The sequence below is a fragment of the Pelophylax lessonae genome (assembly GCF_965119305.1).
Source record: "Pelophylax lessonae genome assembly, chromosome: 1".
NCBI classification, from domain to species: Eukaryota; Metazoa; Chordata; class Amphibia; order Anura; family Ranidae; genus Pelophylax; species Pelophylax lessonae.
This window is the reverse complement of record NC_138768.1, coordinates 839,978,870-839,998,864: the sequence shown is the minus strand read 5'-3', so window position 1 is coordinate 839,998,864 and position 19,995 is coordinate 839,978,870. Positions and strand designations below refer to the sequence as shown.

The 19,995-nt window shown below is 43.8% G+C and overlaps 1 protein-coding gene across 1 annotated transcript; it reads right to left on the bottom strand.

Annotated features, from left to right (window-relative positions):
* Nucleotides 1-14,543: 14,543 nt before the first annotated feature.
* Nucleotides 14,544-16,465, bottom strand: LOC309549698 (E3 SUMO-protein ligase ZBED1-like; the record flags this gene model as incomplete). Its single annotated transcript, XM_082250151.1, has 2 exons — nucleotides 14,544-15,222; nucleotides 15,369-16,465. The coding sequence occupies 2 exons, from the start codon at nucleotides 16,463-16,465 to the stop codon at nucleotides 14,544-14,546; spliced, it is 1,776 nt and encodes a 591-aa protein (XP_082106277.1).
* Nucleotides 16,466-19,995: the final 3,530 nt, after the last annotated feature.

Sequence of the window (19,995 nt, the reverse complement as noted above, 5' to 3'; positions counted from 1 at the left end):
CCTGGCATTCGTGACTGTGCTACTATCCCTAAAGAAGTCACGTGACAAGTGACGCAATGCGTTGGGTGGGGCTAGTGACATCACTTCCGGTGTCTCCGATACCCTGAAGGTGGTGAGGAGGTGATCACCGAGCTTTTATCTTGTTTTATACGCTGGTTATATTTATTGTTAATGTGAGTTTATTTAATAAAAAGCGGTATTTGTATCAGTATTGTGTTATGAGTTATATGGAGCATGGAGGAGATTCCAGGAGACAGGCAGTTACTCTAGGAGAGCTGGACAGGGTCATAGAAGGTCCTTAACCCATCAGCAGGACCGGTTTCTGCTCCTTTGTGCAAGGAGGAACGGGATGAGAACTGTCAGAGCCCTACAAAATGACCTCCAGCGGGACACTGGTGTGAATGTCTCTGACCAAACAATCAGAAACAGACTTCATGAGGGTGGCCTGAGGGCCCAACGTCCTCTAGTGGACCCTGTGCTCTTTGCCAGTCACTGTGGAGCTTGATTGGCATTTACCATTGAACACCAGAATTTGCAGGCCCGTCACTGGCACCCTGTGCTTTTCACAGATGAGCAGGTTCACCCTGAGCACATGTGACAGATGTGAAAGGGTCTGGAGAAACCGTGGAGAATGTTATGCTGCCTGTAACATCATTCATCGTGATTGGTTTGGTGGTGGGTCAGTGATGGTCTTGGGTGGCATCCTCCATGGAGGGACGTACAGACCTCTACAGGCTAGACAATGGTGGACTCTATATCCACCCAACATATTTTCTATTTTATATGGAATGTTATTAATGGGTGTGTACACATTTTACAAAGGTTTGAAAAAAAAAAACACCATTCATACACATTTGATATATTTTTTTTAGTTTTTGAGTTCACTAATCAATGGTTGCAGCTGTTCACTGATGGATTAGGTGGAGCTTCAGATATTCCACAGTTATGTAAAAAACTGTAAACTGTAAAATACAGCTTTATAAGAAATCAACTGTTCTGATCCTGCATATGTAATTTTAGAGTGCTGGAGGTGGCAGTGCTTAATTCTGAGTCTCAGAGGAATAAATTAAATGAAGATAAGAGGGAGAATCACTTCTTATTTCTAAAACAGCTCCGTGAGTTTACACCACAGATAACTTGCTTTTGATGACCCTTTTAAAGCCCAATAAAACCAATTTAATGAAATGTATTCCTAAAAAAAAGTTATTCATTGTCTTAGAGGCGGTTCACACAGGCGCGACCCGACTTTGCTGGGCGACCTGTGAAGTCGCGTTGCGCAGCTCGCACCGCAACCTCGGAGCGGCACGCACGGACTTCATATCATTGAAGTCAATGCAGGTCGCTCCAGGTCACCCCAAAGTAGCTCAGGACCCTTTTTCTAAGTCAGAGCGACTTGTGTTGCTCCTATTAGAACGGGTTCTGTGCTAATCAATGGCAGGCGACCCGCGGCGACTTGTCAGGCGACCAGGTCTCCTGACAAGTCGCCCCAGTGTGAACCGGCTCTTACAGCTTGTTTCCTTTTTTAAAGCAGCCACACACTGGGTAGAAAAGCCTGTCCACTGCCAGCATATACAAAGAAGGACTCTTGCTCACTGATGGAAAGCAGAGGAATCATCGCAGAGGTCCAACCCTGGGTCAAACCTAAGGCTAGTTTCACACAGGCTGTCCGATCAGGTCGGCCTGTCAGTTTTTCAGGTGGACCTGATCGGACCCTCCAGTCTCTTTTGTGGAGCGGTGGTTGTGAGCTGACACCAGCCACTATCTGATCCTGTCCACCAAAAACAGCAGATCGGCTGACAGTCAAATGGAAACCCACAGGCAGTTCATTTCCATCTGACAGCAAGATAGAGAACAGCGGGCTGTGTCCTTTTCTGCATGGCTGAGCGGACACAGACCTGTCATCCGCCTGCTCAGTGGGGAGATCACCTGCTGAGCAGGCAGATGCAGACTATGGACATTCCCATGTGAAACCAGCCTAAAGCTCTGCAATCAGCAAAGTCCATGCTTCATGCTAATCTGAGAGCTCTGGCTCGCATTTAACAGGGGGTGTGTAAGACCTTTGTAGAGAGATCACTGCTTATTCATTGAGAGCAATGCTCTGTAGCTGCTGGTAGGGGACAGGCTTTTCTACTCAGGTTGTGGTTGCTTTAGGAAGTAATTGCAAGGAACCTAGAATACAGGGTCGCTGTTTGAAATCATGGAGCCCATACAGGCTTCCTGGCTGGGCCCCCCAACTCTGCCTACACCCCACCCACCCCCTAGGTTGCAGTAAACAGCGGCACTGACTTTACCACCTATGCCCCGACAAATAAAATAAAAAAAGTCCCTCATTTGCTCCCACCTCCTGAGCCCCTCTGTTGACGCGATGGGGCCCAACGAAATGTAATGTAAGCCCTGGTAAGCAAGTAGGAGCCGGGGTGTGGTCTACTAAAATCCATTTATTTGTTTGGGCAGAAATTAACAATAAAGCTGTCCCAGGCCCCCCTGTTTAGGTGATGGGGCCTGGGCCTAGTACTACAGGACCAGGTGTACTGCCTTATCAGTGGATATGCTGGAATATACACTATATTGTCAAAAGTATTGGGACGCCTGCCTTTACACGCACATGAACTTTATTGGCTTCCCAGTCTTAGTCCATAGGGTTCAATATTGAGTTGGCCCACCCTTTGCAACTATAACAGCTTCAACTCTTCTGGGAAGGCTGTCCACAAGGTTTAGGAGTGTGTCTATGGGAATGTCTGACCATTCTTCCAGAAGCGCAATTATGAGGTTATGCACTGATGTATAAGAGAAGGTCTGTCTCACAGTCTTTGCTCTAATTCATCCCAAACGAGGTCTATCAGGTTGAGGTCAGGAGTCTGTGCAGGCCAGTCAAGTTCCTCCACCACAAACTTGCTCATCCATGTCTTTATGGACCTTACTTTGTGCACTGGTCCAAATCATTTGGTGGAGGGGGAATTATGGTGTGGGTTTGTTTTTCAGGGGTTGGGCTTGGCCCCTTAGTTCCAGTGTAGGGAACACTTAAGGCATCAGCAAACCAAGACATTATGGACAGTTTCATGCTCCAAACTTTGTGGGAACAGTTTGGGGATGGCCCCTTCCTGTTCCAACATGACTTCACACCAGTGCACAAAGCAAGGTCCATAAATACATAGATAAACGAGTTTGGGGTGGAGGAACTTGACTGGCCTGCACAGAGTCCTGACCTCAACCCGATAGAACACCTTTTAGATGAATTAGAGCCTGACTTCACAAATGCGCTTCTAGAACAATGGTCAAACATTCCCATAGACACACTCCTAAACTTTGTGGACAGCTTTCCCAGAAGAGTTGAAGCTGTTATAGCTGCAAAGGGTGAGCCAACTCAATAGTGAACCCTACGGACTAAGACTAGGATGCCATTAAAGTTTGTGGGGTAAAGACAGGCATCCCAATACTTTTGGTAATATAGTGTATGTAGCTGGTTAAACCCACTTACAGCCACTGCTGTGTGTCTTATGGAATGGAGGTGGCCTGTAGCCAAGTTAATGAAAGCAAAATGGCAGCTGTACAGCTTTCTGTGACCCCAGAGTGAAACTACACATTTCTGAGGAATCTCCATATAAGTGTGCCCTTCATTGCCCTCAGCAAAATGCACTTATGTGCGTGCCTATCCATCGACAGGTTAGGCAAACACAGCTTATGTATTCCAAGACCAGGTGGTATTCCCTAAGGCTTTCCCTTTAAAAACTGCTCCTTCCTCAATCCCTCAGGTGGACATAAGGTAGCAAAAATAGACTCTCATAATGTAATAAAGTAAGGTGATTTTGTTTTAAAAAATTATGATAAAATATATTTAAAAAAAATAATGCAATCACAGGCTTGTAGTAAAGTACATTTATTCCAGATGACATCCAGGATAGGCAAGAAATGGCAAGAAAACCCGCAATAGAGCCACCAGCCGCTCAGACCTCAGCAGCTCTTACAGCTACAGTAAATCCAGCAGAGACAGACACACACCAGGTTAAACTCCCAGTGTTAGGCTCTGCCTCCTACGCGTTACGTCCATCAATGACTTTATCAAGGTTTTTTTGTTATATATAGCAGCTGACGTATATACTCGATTTTACACTATACAGGACATGTTTTATTGTCACTTATTGGGTTATTAGAAAAAGGTTTTCCGTAGCAGGGAAGGGTTTTTTATAGATTTTTTAAAAATGTGTGCAAAAAACGGAAAAAAAAAAAAAAAAACATAAAGATATTTTTGGCAGTGAATGGATTAAATGAAGTTCAGTTGGCTTAATCCAATTCAATACTGGGTACTTTTTTCCCCTTCCTGACCAGGCCAATTTTTTTAGGTTTTGTTGCTGACGCACTTTGAATGATAATTGTGCGGTCATGCAACACTGTACCCAAAATAAATTCTTTTGGTGGTAAATAATTATCCCCTGGGGTATTTTTTTTTTCTTTTTGCTAAATAAATGAAAAAAGACCAAAAATTAAATAAAAAAAACATGTTTTTCTTTGTCTCTGTTATAAAATTTGCAAATAAATAATCCTTCTTCATGAATTTTGGCCAAAATGTATTCTGCTCCATTTCTGTGGTGAAGATAACCCAAATCAGTGTATATTATTTAGCCTGTAGGAAAGTTATACAGTCCACAAACTATGATAGATATCTGAAAATTGATCAATCATGATGTTCTCATGGCCTATCTCATTTCATGAGACCTGAAAATTATAGAACAGTACAAATATCCCCCAAATTACCTTTTTTTGTAATTTAGAAAGACCAAGTTGTTGTTTTTTTTTTTTTTTTTTTTTTTCATACTGTCACCAGTGCAGTACAGCATCATCAGGTAACTGGTGGGGCGGAGATCAGGGACACTGACTGGCATTAGTGGTGCATTCTAACAAATTACTGTACTGATGGCCTATCTCATTTATTGAGGCTTGGAAATGTCAGGACAGTACAAATACCCCCAAAGTACCCCTTTTTTGAATGAAGACAGTCCAAGGTATTTAGTAAGTGGTATGGCGAGTTTTTTTAACCACTTTACCACTAGAGGATTTTGCTGTCTTACGTCTGGGCCACTTTTTGCGATTCGGCGCTGTGCGACTTTAACGGAAAATTGCGCGGTCGTGCGACGCTGTACCCAAACAAAATTTACGTCCTTTTTTCCCACAAATAGAGCTTTCTTTTGGTGGTATTTGATCATCTGTGCGATTTTTACTTTTTGCACTATAAACAAAAAAAGAGCATTTATTTTGAAAAAATAACAATATTTTTAACATTTTTTTATATGAAATTCCCCCCAAAAAATGTAAAAATCAAAATTTTTTTAAATTTTTGGCCAATTTGTTTTCTGCTACCTATGTTTGGTAAAAAAAATCACAATAAGTGTATTTTGATTGGTTTGCACAAAAGTTATTGCGTTTACTAACTAAGGGAAAGATTTCTGTAATTTTTGGTGTTTTTTTTTTTTAACGAGTAATAGTAATGGCGGCGATCTGCGATTTTTTTTGCGGGACTGCGACATTGCGGCGGACAGATCGGACCCTTGACTGACATTTTTGACACTTTTGGGGGTACCAGTGACATTACTACAGTAATCAATGCTATATATATGCACTGTTACTGTAAAAATGACACTGGCAGGGAAGGGGTTAATTTTATTGGAGAGGGAGGGGTTAATGTATGCCTGGGGCTTACTGATGTGTGGGGGGGGGGGGTGACTGAGTGACACAGGCACAGATCAGATGTCCAGCTATGCTGAACACTGCGATCTGTCACTCCCTGTCACTTAGGAGATCCGCCCTCTCTGTTTACACAGGCGGGCGGATCTCCAAACTCGATTCCTCGACGATCGGGGAAGAGCAGCGGCGATCGCCGCCGCTCCTCCCCTGGCCCGACTCCCGCTGTGACTGAAAACAGCGGGAGCGCGCCTCCGGCGGCGCGCGAGCGCCACCTACAGGGGGAGGGGTCTAGCGACGTAGTACTAGACGATAACGAGCCACGTTGCTGCAGTAGCAGCAACGTGAGCAGACGTTATGTGGTTAAACTTGTCATTTTTTGTTATAATTTTTTTGGACAATGAAAAATGTTCTGTACTATCAGGAGATAGATTGGGGACAGTGGAAGAAGGGGAGGGTCAGAGAAGACAGGATCAAACAGCTTTTTGACACAATGCAGAGGATTAACCCCTTAGGTTCCACAGTGAGTATAACAAGCATGCTTTACTGCATATACCAACTGATTTTACTGTTGTGGGTTTAAATAAGATGCATAATAAATTGAAAGCAGCTTGTAGAAGAAAAAAAAAAAAAAAACCTAAAAACTACAAATGTCCCTCGTCTAGGATTTTCTCACTAATAATTTCTACAGAATAAAATGTCCTGCAATAAAATTCACTACATTTCTTACAATCTTATTTAACTGACTTGGAAGGAATTTCTGCTTTTTATTTTTTTTTTTCCTTCTTCTTAATAACAAAACTGTTGTTTCAGTTTATATTTCAATATTCATGCAGTGTTTGAGAAATGGCAATAAAACACGTCCTGGTGAATTATAGAAATACATAACAGACAGGCGATTGAACAAGTGCAGAGCAGATCGGAAAACTGGAGTAAATCAATTTCTATTTCAGAGAGAGAGAGACGACTCACCACTTGTCATTTTAGCGTGAAAGGAAGATGCGTTCCTCCATTATAGTTGTGAACAATTTAATAACCAATTTAATGTCAGAGTTAATTGTGACCTGCAAGCTGGAGAGAAGAATAAAAGGACTGGCCCCTTTCTACCATTAGGCCACCAATACGGGAGGGGGTGTGTGGCTGGTTATATGAGAACGCTACAAAAAACAAAACAAAATTATGCCAAATATTTTCCGGTTTCTGCTTTCTTCATTATGATGTACTGGTTGGATAAAACAAAAAATGAATACATAAAAGAAAAATAAAGGAAATAAATATTCCTAAAAAATGTCAGTCCTAGCAGGATACCAAGCCTCTCTATGACCTCATCCTGTTTTTGTGGCTTCTGATCAGTAAGCAAGTCATTATATGCAAAAAAGTTTTTTTTCCAGGTAAATCCTACCCAGTCATGATCTCTCCTTCATGGTCGTATTCGTTATTTTATTAAAACTTTCAGCCCTGTAAGATTTTACTACCTTCATCACCAGGCCGTTTTTTTGGTATTTGAAAAAAGATGTTCCGCGCTAGGATATAAGTGGCAGGCTGCAGCCTACCTCACATATCACCCCAATGGCGTATGCAAATAATAATAAAGGGAGGAATAGGTGGACAAATAAATTATATCAAAATGACGTCACATTGACGAAACGCGTAGATCAGGAGTGTCAAACTGGCGGCCCTCCAGCTGTTGCAGAACTACAAGTCTCATCATGCCTCTGCCTATGGGAGTCATACTTGTAACTGCAAAGCATCATGGGACTTGTAGTTCCACAACAGCTGGAGGGCCGCCACTGTTTTGATATAATTTATTTCTCCCCCAGGCAGCGCCACCTATTACATTTTTTGCTATTTAGCATTGCGCTATTTTAACTGGCAATTGCTCAGTCGTGCAACGCTGTATCCAAACAAAATTTATATCACTTTTTCCCCAACAAATAGAGCTTTATTCTGGTGGTATTTGTTCACTACTGGGTTTTTATTTATTTATTTTTATTATGTAAACAAAAAAGACCAACAATTTTGAAAAAAAAAGAACCCAACATTTTTTACTTTCTGATATAAAATATAGCCAATAATTTTTTAAAAAAATCTAATTTCTTCATAAATTTAGGCCAAAAGGTATTCTGTTACATGTCTATGGTAAAAAAAAAAAGTGTATATTAATTGGTTTGCGTGAAAGTTATAGCGTCTACAAACGATGGTATACTGTATATACTGGAATTTTTATTTATTTATTTATTTTTTGTACTAGTATTAGCCCCTTTCACACTGGGGCGACCTGTGAGGCCTGCCATACAGAAGCTATGGACCCGTTCTAATAGGAGCGACACAAGTCGCTCCGACTTAGAAAAAGGGTCCGGGGCTTCTTTGGGGCGACCCGGAGCGACCTGCATAGACTTCAATGTTATGAAGTCCGTGCCGGCCGCTCCGAGGTCGCGGGGCGAGCAGCGCGCCGCGACCTGTGAGGTCGCCCGGCAAAGGGGCCGGGCGACCTCAACCCTGAACGGGGCCTTAGGGTTGCACCGATACCCTTTTTTAATCGCCGAGTATGACTACAGATACTTTCAGTAAAGGGGAGAGGATGGTGTTCTCCACAGTGGGCTTTCCTCCATGCCTCTAGCTTCCATCCCGAGACATTGGTGCGCTCCATTCCGTTTGGCGAATATCTTCGGGCCAGACGGAATTGCACGGACCTCACCGTCTTTCAAGGAGTTGATAATGATCTGAGGAGTAGACTCCTAGCAAGGGGCTATTCCCCGACAACTCTCAAAAAGGCATACAGAAATGCCAAAGGAATAGACAGGAACACACTACTGGCCCCTAAAACCAAAAAATCGGATGATCACACCCTTAGACTAATTGTTAGGTACTCAGAGCAACATATGGAAATCAAAAAGATTATGACCAAATATTGGCATATGCTTGCATTTGACCCAATTGTAGGTAAACATGTTCCAGCATTTCCACAAATCACACATAAAAAAGTTCCAGCTCTTAAAGACCAACTGACACACAGCGAATTTGCTGCCCATGGAAATAGGGACCCCTGCAAAGTCAGGGGAACCTACATGTGTGGGGCATGCAAGTATTGCAAGTTCATGCATACTACCAAGAATCCCATTCTTCCGAATGGACAAATTTTCAGGCCCATGCATTTTGCCAACTGCCGCACCCACGGGGTAGTATATTTACTTCTCTGTGGGTGCGGCTGTTTTTATGTTGGCAAAACTAAACTGGATTTCACTAAACGTGCCTGCCGGCACATAAAAAGTATGAGAACTTGCGACCCTGAGCTTCCTCTCGGTCGCCACACCAGTTTGGTACATGCAGGGAGGTTTCCCAAAATCAGGTTTCTGATCCTGGATAGAGTCCACCCCAGCTCGAGAGGGGGGGATTGGAACAAGACCCTCCTCCAACTCGAGCTGAGGTGGATCTATCGCCTTAGAGCAACAGAGCCACCAGGACTTAATGAGATGGTCTCATATAAACCCTTCCTCGAAGGCTTCACATCCGGTGGTATGGAAATCTAATGACTTCAGTTTCTTGATATGTCGCAGTTCTCTTCCTTTTTCTGCAATTCTCTTCTTTTTCTTATAATCTTCATTGTTACCCAATGTATCCAATTATTGACATGATTTTAATACGAGGGTTGTTTAGATGCTTTGTAATTCTATTTCATGCAATGGTGAATATTGAGTGATTCTATAACATCTTGTAATTTAGCATATGCACGAATTAAATCTTTGTATACAGGTAGGTCAGCCTGACCGACTATGGTGCCAACTGTTAATTTTGAAAAATATCCTTTCTAAAAATTATATTCGGATATTGCACTGTTGATAACCATTTGCAATTAGGCTCTTGGTATTTATTGCTTTATTTTATTCTTTTACAGGACCCAAACCTTCTCTGATGTCTCGATGGATGGAAGCTGCACGATGGGGAGACACTTATTCCCATCTCGGCTCTGGAATAGCCCGGCACGGCAACAGTGGCAACAGCCCAATTCCATCTAGCTCTGTCTGAGCTATTAGGCGCATGCCCAGTGGACTCCGCCTTGCGTTTCACGCAGGCGGAAGTCCTTTACCGTGTCGGTGGGACGCACAGGCCGGCCCAGCTTCCGCCGGATGTTTCCGGCAGGGGGCAGGCCCGGCGTATGTGACCCGGGGAACCCTACTGACAACCAGCTGTTTGCAATTGTCTCTCAGCTGAGACTAGTCTCAGCTAATTGACAAAGCTCCTCATATATCTCACATGCCCGACATTGGACTCATTTGTTCCACTGCCGAGCATGAGATAACATCTATTTTGCCAAGCTGGATTTGTCTGCCCGTTACAAGTGACTCTAAGGTATTTATTTTCTGAGAAATTTTGCTAAATAGCCTGCCGATGTACTTCAATGTTGATGGCAAGTTTTGATCTTTTTCTCTTTCTCGTTGAATTTATATTCTTTATAAGAGGATATTCACTATGTCTTTCCTCTGGTATTTTTAAGCATAGTTTTTGGGACTTACAAAACCCTGAAGTGCAATTTTTCCATTCACAATTAATCTGTGTTGTCACTTACTACCTAAGTAACAGACGATGGCCTTTTCCCCTCAAACAAAAGAAACCAAAACAATATTTTTTATTTATTATTTTTTGATTTTTGTTTTTTGGTTTTTGGGATTTTTTCCAAAAAAGCAATTATTATCACTATTGCGTTTTTTAGCTAAATTGGGGATTTTTTTCTAATCATTTGGCTTTTGCTCAGCAGGATTGTCTTCTGGGGGTTCCAGCTATTCCTACCCCCTCTTTCCCTTTTGGGGAATTGGGGTTGCAAGCAGTTTTTCAACCACCTGTGACACACAGAGAAGGTCTCTTTTGGGTCCAACATCGAACATTTCTACACGGCATCCCAGTTTGGCACCTTGCGGCAGTCTGATCTCTTGGTTTTAGCCTTTACAGGCGGGCAAGTTTTCTTCATTCTTCACAGTGAACATGTAAGTGCTTTGGAAAATTTTGTCAAAATACTATATTGTATTTAATTTTGTCTAAGTGACACATGACTTACATACTAATTATTTTTAGACCACTTCCTGCGGGCACCCCTGAAGAAGGAGTTCGGGGTTCCTCTCCGAAATGCGTCGGGTCAATACCCGCGGTTCATTTGTGGTGCATTTCACTGTTATATATTATGTCTGTATAACTTGCCAGCATTTTAACATATTTTTCTTGTTTTGTATATATTTACTTTTTCAATAAAATTTTCAAATAAATTGTGTATCTTGATATTACATAGTGCCTTAAAAGTCCCGCCCCAAGGGGAACTCTATTGCTCTTGTATCTCTATTTGGGATGTGGCACTCAAGGGACCACCCCACATGAATCAAAGTTTCTTTGATACTTTCAGTAAAGTACTCATTCATACCGAGTTCAGATACTTCATAGTGCGATTTGCATCACTACAAAATCAAAGAATCGCATGTGATTTGAACAAGAATGCAGCGCGATTCCTGCCCGATTCACATGCGACTTCCATCACTGCTCCTTTGTGTGTTTGTGCATAGAAAGGGAAAAGCGCCACCTAGTGGGCAGTTTATTAAAAATATTACAACTCACATTAAAAGAGAAGTATGGGAATGTTTTTTTTTAAATTATGCTTACCTAGGTGGATGAAGCATTGGTCTGATGCTGCTTCTGTCCCCTGTCAGCTTTGAAAACTGAGAGCCGAGCAATCAAACACCACCAATCGCTCAGGTCTCAGAGCTCCATGAGCAGAAAGCTGGTGACTGTCAGTCACCACTGTCTGCTCAGCCCTCCCTCCCTTGCTCACCGGAGCGCTGGGCTGTTGAGAAGGCTGTAGCCACCAGCTCAGGCTCCCAGTGGCTTGCTGAGAGGCTTAGCTGGGTGCCAGTCCAGGCATGTGGGATTGATCATTCCATTCAGTTCCAGTGAAAAAAAAGTTGGAATTCAGCTTTAAGCAATGCAGGTACAAGCATGGTCGCATGCAATGCTCTTCTTGATTTACACATCTCATTAATTACTTGTACTAGCAGTGGGCTGTGCTGTGAAGGAATCAGAAGGTTATGCATGCCTGTGTTGTCTGAGTTGATACATCGTATTGTATTTCACTACAGGAACATGGGCTCGAGTCCTGCAGGAACACATGGGAATGGCGTTCCTGTACTTATTCCACAGCAGGAATACTGTTCCTGTTAGCAGCCGCGTCCTGGTGCCGCCCCCCCCCCCCCCCCCCCGAAAGAATCCTGTCGCCACCTTCTGCTTTGGGATGACGGGTCGGTAAGTCCAGACTGAGGGTTCCCAACCCACCATCCCTGAGCATCACTGTGAAGGAACTGAAGGAAAGGAGCCAGCACTAGAGGAGGCGGAGCCGATGCTTCCTGTATAGTGCCATCTCCTGTCATAGGCGGAGTGATACCAAATGTACTCTGCCTGTGACAGGAGCGATACAGGAAGCATCAACTCTGCTCTCCACAGCAGACACATGCTTCCTCCAACACCTGCTTCTGTCTCACTGATGGTCAGAAACCAGCCAGCAGAACCCATCAATAGTACCCACCAGTAGTAGCTGCCAGCAGTACCCACCAGCAGTACTCGCCAGCAGTACCCACCAGCAGTACCAGCGAGCAGAACCCACAAGCAGTACCTGCCAGGAGTACCCACCAGCAGTACCCACCAACAGTATCTGCCAGCAGTACCAGTCAGCAGTACCCACCAACAGTACCCACTAGCAGTACCAGCCAACAGTACCCACCAACAGTACCTACCAGCAGTACCACCCGGCAGTACCCACCAGCAGTATCCACCAGCAGTAGTAGCCAGCAGTACTCACCAACAGTAGCCGCCAGCAATACCCACCAGCAGTACCAGCCAGCAGTACCAACCAACAGTACCTTCCAACAGTACCCATCAGCAGTACCCACCAGAAGTACCCACCAGCAGTACCAGCCAGCAGTACCCACCAGCAGTGACTGGCAGCAATACCTGCCAGGAGTACCCACCAACAGTACCCACCAACAGTACCCATCAGCAGTACCAGCCACCAGTACCCACCAGCAGTACCAGCCAGCAGTACCTATCAGCAGTACCATCCAGCAGTACCCACCAGCAGTACCACCCAGCAATACCCACCAGCAGTACCAGCCAGCAGTACCCACCAAAAGTACCCACCAGCAGTACCAGCCAGCAGTACCCACCAGTAGTACCCACCAGCAGTCCCAGGCAGCAGTACCTGCCAGCAGTACCCACCAACAGTACCCACCAACAGTACCAGCCATCAGTACCCACCAGCAGTACCAGCCAGCAGTACCCACCAGCAGTACCTGCCAGGAGTACCCACCAACAGTGCCCACCAGCAGTACCTATCAGCAGTACCATCCAGCAGTACCCACCAGCAGTACCACCCAGCAATACCCACCAGCAGTATCAGCCAGCAGTACCCACCAGCAATACCAACAAAGAGTACCCACCAACAGTATCATCCAGCAGGACCCACCAGCAGTACCTGCCAGCAGTACCAGTCAGCAATACCCACCAACAGTACTCACCAGCAGTATCCACCAGTAGAGGTGTACCGAACTGTTCGCCGGCGGACAGTTCCCGGCGAACTTAGCATGTTCGCGTTCGCCGCTGCGGGCGAACATATGCGATGTTCGGTCCGCCCCCTGTAATACATCATTGAGGCAAACTTTGACCCTGAACTTCACAGTCAGCAGGCACATTTCCAGCCAATCAGCATACCTCCCTCCCACACCCTCCCACCTCCTATAAATAAGCAAGGGCAGCATCCATCTTAGATCATTCTGAAGCAGTGTGTGTTAGTGAGAGCAGGGAGAGCTGCTGCTGCTGCTGCTGTTAAGCTAGGGACAGTTGTTAGTCAGTGTTCCTGGTCTTGCTAGTCAGTGTTCTTGGTCCACTACTGCTGTAAGGACAGCATCCTGACAGCACCCCAAAAAGCCCTTCTAAGGCTTCTATTTGTGTAATTATATATATATATATATATATATATATATATATATATATATATATATATATATATATATATATATATATCTAGTGTCCCCAAAAGCCCTTTTAAGGGCTGGTAATTGAGTTTTTTCTTTATATATATATATATATACATATATATATATCTAGTGTCCCCAAAAGCCCTTTTAAGGGCTGGTAATTGAGGATTTTTATATATATATATATATATATATATATATATATATATATATATATATATATATCTAGTGTTCCCAAAAGCCCTTTTAAGGGCTGGTAATTGAGTTTTTTCTTTTTATATATATATATATATATATATATATATTAGGGCTGTCAATCGATTAAAATATTTAATCGCGATTAATCGCATGATTGTCATGAGTTAACTCGCGATTAATCGCACATTTGTATCAGTTCTAAATGTACCTTAAATTAATACTTTTCAAGTTTTGAATACATTAATCAACATGGGAGTGGACAAATAGACGCTTTATGCAAATGCATGTTTATTATTAGTGAAACCATACTTAACATAGGATGAAGACTGGACATCTATCAAAGGGACCATAGTATCAAAAGTCATATGTTTATCAAAGAACTTGTTCATGTCTATTATACACATGAAAAAACAACAACATAGAAATAAACGGTTCCCATTACTTCTCTTTCTTTACTCAATTTACTTACACAAACCTTACATTTTTGCACGATAGGGCAGCTCACTTCTTGTAAACATGCTAACCTAAATGTACATTTATTATTACTGAAATCACCCTAAACAGAGCATAAAGAACATTGACATGTTTTACAAAGAACGTGTTCATGTCTATCAAACAGGTGGGAAAAAGAATATAAAAAACCCACAGGTTCCTCACAGATTATTTCTCTTTCTTTGCACTGAGCCAGTTGCTCAAACAGACGAGCCTGTTTACATTTTCAGATGACAGGGCAGCTCGCTTTTTCTGAACAACATGTCCTGAGAGTGAAAACAATCTTTCACAAGGTACGGATGTGGCAGGTGTTGATAAGTATATGCGTGCAAGGTAGGCCATCTCACTGTGTGCCCCTTCATGATTGGACCACCACTGCAGGGGACAGTCCTCTATGGCAATAGAGGGCTCTGCCTTGTAGCGCTCCACACATTTCTCAATACAGTCCTCTTCATCATCATCAGATGAAGATTCTGGCACAGACATGAGACATGTTATCTTCTTAGGTGGTTCAGTTGTCACTGTCAGTGTCACTGGTTTATCTGGCTGTGCAAGCCCCTCCCTCTTGAGCAAGGCACAGACTGAACTCCACACCTCAGCTCTGTCAGCCCTGCTCAGACATTTGAGGTCCTTAAACCTAGGGTCCAGTGCTGATGCAACCCTCAGCCATGTGGTGTTGGTTTTTTCCTTCCGTTTGTCCATGTCAGTTGTGAAAGTTTCCTTAAACTTAATCATGTAGGCTGGGTCATCTTCTGAGACCTCCATCACACGTGATAGATGACACAACGCGGGCAGCACAACTGAGCAAGAAACAAATTTCTCTCCTCCTAAAAGTTCACTCACATACCTGGAATAATAGAGAAAAGCACTTTAGTTAGACATAATGAATCTCTCACTCACTTTCAATCTCTCACTCTTAACACACGCACGCGCACACACACACACACACACACACACACAAATATAATAATAATAAGAGTATCAATAAATTACCTGCAGTGTTCCAGCACAGTCTCCAACCTCTTCAGTTTATCAAATTCAGCTGCAGTTGGCATGTTGATGTTGCCTGCATGTAGGCCCAGTGCATCTCTCAATGGTTCTTGATTTCTCTCAACACGCTTTATCATTTCTAGGGTGCTGTTCCACCTAGTAGACACCTCCTGTACGAGTGACTCTTTCTTTTGAAGATGTTTGACTTGCTGCTGTTCAAGCTCGGCTGCGTTAGCAGGGCTATGCTTGAAATGACCCACTAACTTCCTGCATTTTGCCAAGGCGCCATCAAACGGGCTGTTTTGGAGAGAAACTGTGATGGCTCGGTGGAGGCTGTGTGCAATGCAAGGCATATGCTCGAACGGGAGCTGCCTGGCCGCTGCAATCATGTTGCGTGCACTATCAGTGGTCACTATTTTAATTTTGAGTTCAATGTTCCACTGTCTGGCTACTTGAAGAAAGTGCTCAGCGCAAACGTCAGCATAGTGTCTATCTTCTGTCTTCATAACGGTCAAAGCGTGAGACTGAAGTTTCCAGTGCGCGTCAAAATAATGTGCTGTGACGCCTAGGTAGCTATGGTTACTGAGGGAAGTCCAATAATCTCCGGTGAGCGCAACCGTGTTTGTCTGTCTCAATGCCTCCTGAATTTTAGCTTTCTCCTCTTCATATAAGTTGTGAATCTTGGTTGTAATGGTGGCTCTTGAAGGTAGTTCGTATGTAGAATCGTTAGATGCGATGCGAATAATTTCAAGTAGACCCTCGTCCTCGACCACATTAACTGGTCTACATGCTGTAGCCACCCATTTAGCTATAGTTGAGGTGAGTCTATTAGTTGTGGACTTATCCATCGATCTCCGCTGCAAACTTTGATCCATTGTGGTCTGCCTTTGACGAGGGGGAGGGGGGCTCTCCGTGTCAGTTGTATGCTTCGCCATCAAGTGATATTTTAAACTCGACGTGCTGCGGTGATAACTTAATTCACATCGACAATAACTGCAGATAACTTTTGTCTTGTCGACAGAACCATCAGACCTCGTTTTGTATATAAATTTTCCGTTCAGAAGACCCCTTTCTTTTTCCATTTCTGTTTGCTGCTGCATCTTTATCTCTCCAACTACAGGCTAGGCCACGGGTCAATATATATGAACTTCATGAAGTGTTTCTTTCTGTATAGACCACAGAAGAAAGAGGGTCAATTTAGTCAGCAGTAATGTTTGAGGCTATTAGTGTGTAACATAGACAGTTTATTGATAAATTAAATATATTGGGGTTTAGTAACACCCGTGCAAGATAAGGTTGTTAGTGAATACAATCAGTGCATTAATAGGAAACAAGACAGACATAACATAAAGTGACAGATAACCGGCCGGCATATACTTCAAGTGATATACATATATTAATCACAACATGCTTTAATAGCCGTAAATGTTCTTGAAGGGGCTCCTTTTGGGCAATCGGTCGTCGATTTTAATTGGTGACTGTGTATGGGCAGTTGTTCTTATTGAGTTGCTCCTAAGAAATCGTTTAGGGGTGGTTTTATCTAAGTATTGAAAGCAGGGCTGTAAGAACTACCGCTCAAGATTTCCTTGGTTGGGACAGCAGAATATGGCTGTATTGCCGTTATTATATAAACGTCGGTTCAGTACCGCATATAAGTGGAAACAGTGCTCCGATGGCTAAAAGCCATTTCTTCACCCCTGTGTGGTGAATGCTTTATTATGTACCTTTCTGCCGATCTGTAGGTCAGTGCGTCTGCTTCCGCTGTCCGCTCTCGTGCTGTCATCAGTCTCCGCTCTTCCTCGTGGTTCCTGGCGTCCGATGCTTGCTTGGAGCGATGAGGGGGTGTGCCGCCAGGCTAACTTGCGTAGCTTCGTCTGGACGTCGTAGGCCACGGGTCAAACAGCAAACAGGTGATGCGCGCTGCATTAATCGCGCGTTAAAAAAATTATCGCCGTTAAAATGAATCTGAGTTAATGCGTTATTAACGCGCTAATTTTGACAGCACTAATATATATATATATATATATATATCTAGTGTCCCCAAAAGCCCTTTTAAGGGCTGGTAATTGAGGATTTTTTTATATATATATATATATATATATATATATATATATATATATATATCTAGTGTCCCCAAAAGCCCTTTTAAGGGCTGGTAATTGAGTTTTTTCTTTTTATATATATATATATATATATATATATATATATATATATATATATATATATATATATATATATATATATCTATCTAGTGTCCCCAAAAGCCCTTTTAAGGGCTGGTAATTGAGGATTTTTTTTTATTTATATATATATATATATATATATATATATATATATATAGTGTCCCCAAAAGCCCTTTTAAGGGCTGGTAATTGAGTTTTTTCTTTTTATATATATATATATATATATATATATATATATATATATCTATTGTACACTGCAGTTGCCTGCCCGCTGTGTGTGAGAGGCCACAGACCCACCACAGACTGTACTGTGTGCACACCACACTCATTTCGGGTGGCACAGGCACAGTACCTTGCATTTTAAAAAATATTTTTTTTTTCCTCTGTCATAATTGCAGTGAGTGCTGTGTCAGGTCCACAGAGTGCACTGTACCCACTGCAGTGCACTGCCCACCACTGATATATATACGGTGGCACAGCATCTTGTTGCAAATTGAAAAAAAATATATATTTTTTATTATTGCAGTTGCCTGGGCTGCCAGTGACTGTCAGGTCCACAGAGTGTACTGTGCCCACTGTAGTGCCACTGTGTGCCCACCCACCACTGATATATATATATGGTGGCACAGCAGCTTGCAAAGTAAAAATATATATATTTTTTTTATAATTGCAGTTGCCTGGGTGCCAGTGACTTTCAGGTCCACAGAGTGTACTGTGCCCACTGCAGTGCCACTGCCCACCCACCTCTGATATATACGGTGGCAGGCATGACTTTTTTTGGATTGGTGTCTGGGGGGTCTAAAAAGAGTACCTGTGAAGTTTCAGCTCTGTAGTATGTCCAGAACCAGAAAAAAAAGATCATATAGGTGTAAAAGGGGTTCCCACCATCCCTGCTCTACTTAAAAATGATCTTTTTTTCTGGTTCTGGACATGCTACAGAGCTGAAACTTCACAGGTACACTTTTTAGACCCCCTAGACACTAAATCACACAAAAAAAGTTATTAAAAATTGTCCTTTTTGATAGAGAGCCAATGATTGGAAAAATTAAAAAAAAAAAAACTTAAAAAAAAAAACATTTCTTTGGATTTATTGTCTGGGGGGTCTAAAAAGTGTACCTGTGAAGTTTCAGCTCTGTAGCATGTCCAGAACCAGAAAAAAATAGAATTAGGGTTAGGGCTAGGGTTAGGGTTAGGGTTAGGGTTAGGGCTAGGGTTAGGGTCAGGGCTAAGGCGCTCCAGTGAGTGAATTAAGGACGGTACGTTGTCCTTGTAACGGGGATCCAGCAGCGTGGCCACCCAGTAATCAGCACAAGTTAGAATGTGGGCAACTCGGCGGTCGTTGTGGAGACACTGCAGCATGTAATCGCTCATGTGTGCCAGGCTGCCCAGAGGCGACGAAAGGCTGTCCTCTGTGGGAGGTGTATCGTCCGTGTCCTCTGTATCCCCCCAGCCACGCACCAGTGATGGCCATGAGCTGGCCTGGGTGCCACCCTGCTGTGAACATGCTTCCATCTCCTCCTCCAGCTCCTCCTCCTCCTCATCCTCCTCATCCTCCAGAACTGTGCCCCTGCTGGACAATTGTGTCCCTGGCGTTTGTGTGTGCAGGAACCCACCCTCGGAGCCCCTTGCGAATGACTGCCCTGAAAGCCTTTGAAATGTTACCTCTTCATCCTCCTCCTCCTCCTCCTCATCCTGTGCCACATCCTCTTCCATCATCGCCCGAATTGTTTTTTCAAGGAGGCATAAAGTGGGATAGTTAAGCTGAGAACGGCGTCATTGCCACTGGCCATGTTGGTGGAGTACTCAAAACAGCGCAACAAGGCACACAGGTCTCGCATGGAGGCCCAGTTATTGGTGGTGAAGTGGTGCTGTTCCGCAGAGCGACTCACGCGTGCGTGCTGCAGCTGAAACTCCACTATGGCCTGCTGCTGCTCGCACAGTCTTTGCAGCATGTGCAAGGTGGAGTTCCACCTTGTGGGCACGTCACATATGAGGCGGTGAGCGGGAAGGCCGAAGTTACGCTGTAGCCCTGCCAGGCGAGCAGCAGCAGGGTGAGAACGCCGAAAGTGCGCACAGACGGCCCGCACTTTCTGCAGCAGCTCTGACATATCGGGGTAGTTTTTAAGGAACCTCTGCACCACCAAATTCAGCACATGCGCCAGGCAAGGGATGTGCGTCAAACCGGCTAGGCCCAGAGCTGCTATGAGATTTCGCCCGTTATCGCACACCACCAGGCCGGGCTTGAGGCTCGCTGGCAGCAACCACTCATTTGTCTGCTGTTCCATGCTCCTCCACAACTCCTGCGCGGTGTGTGGTTTGTCCCCCAAACAGGCAAGTTGTAAAACTGCCTGCTGTCGTTTACCCCTGGCCGTGCTGAAGTTGGTGGTGAAGATATTACGCTGTCCGGATGAGGAGGCGGTAGAGGATGAGGTAGCGGAGTAGGATGA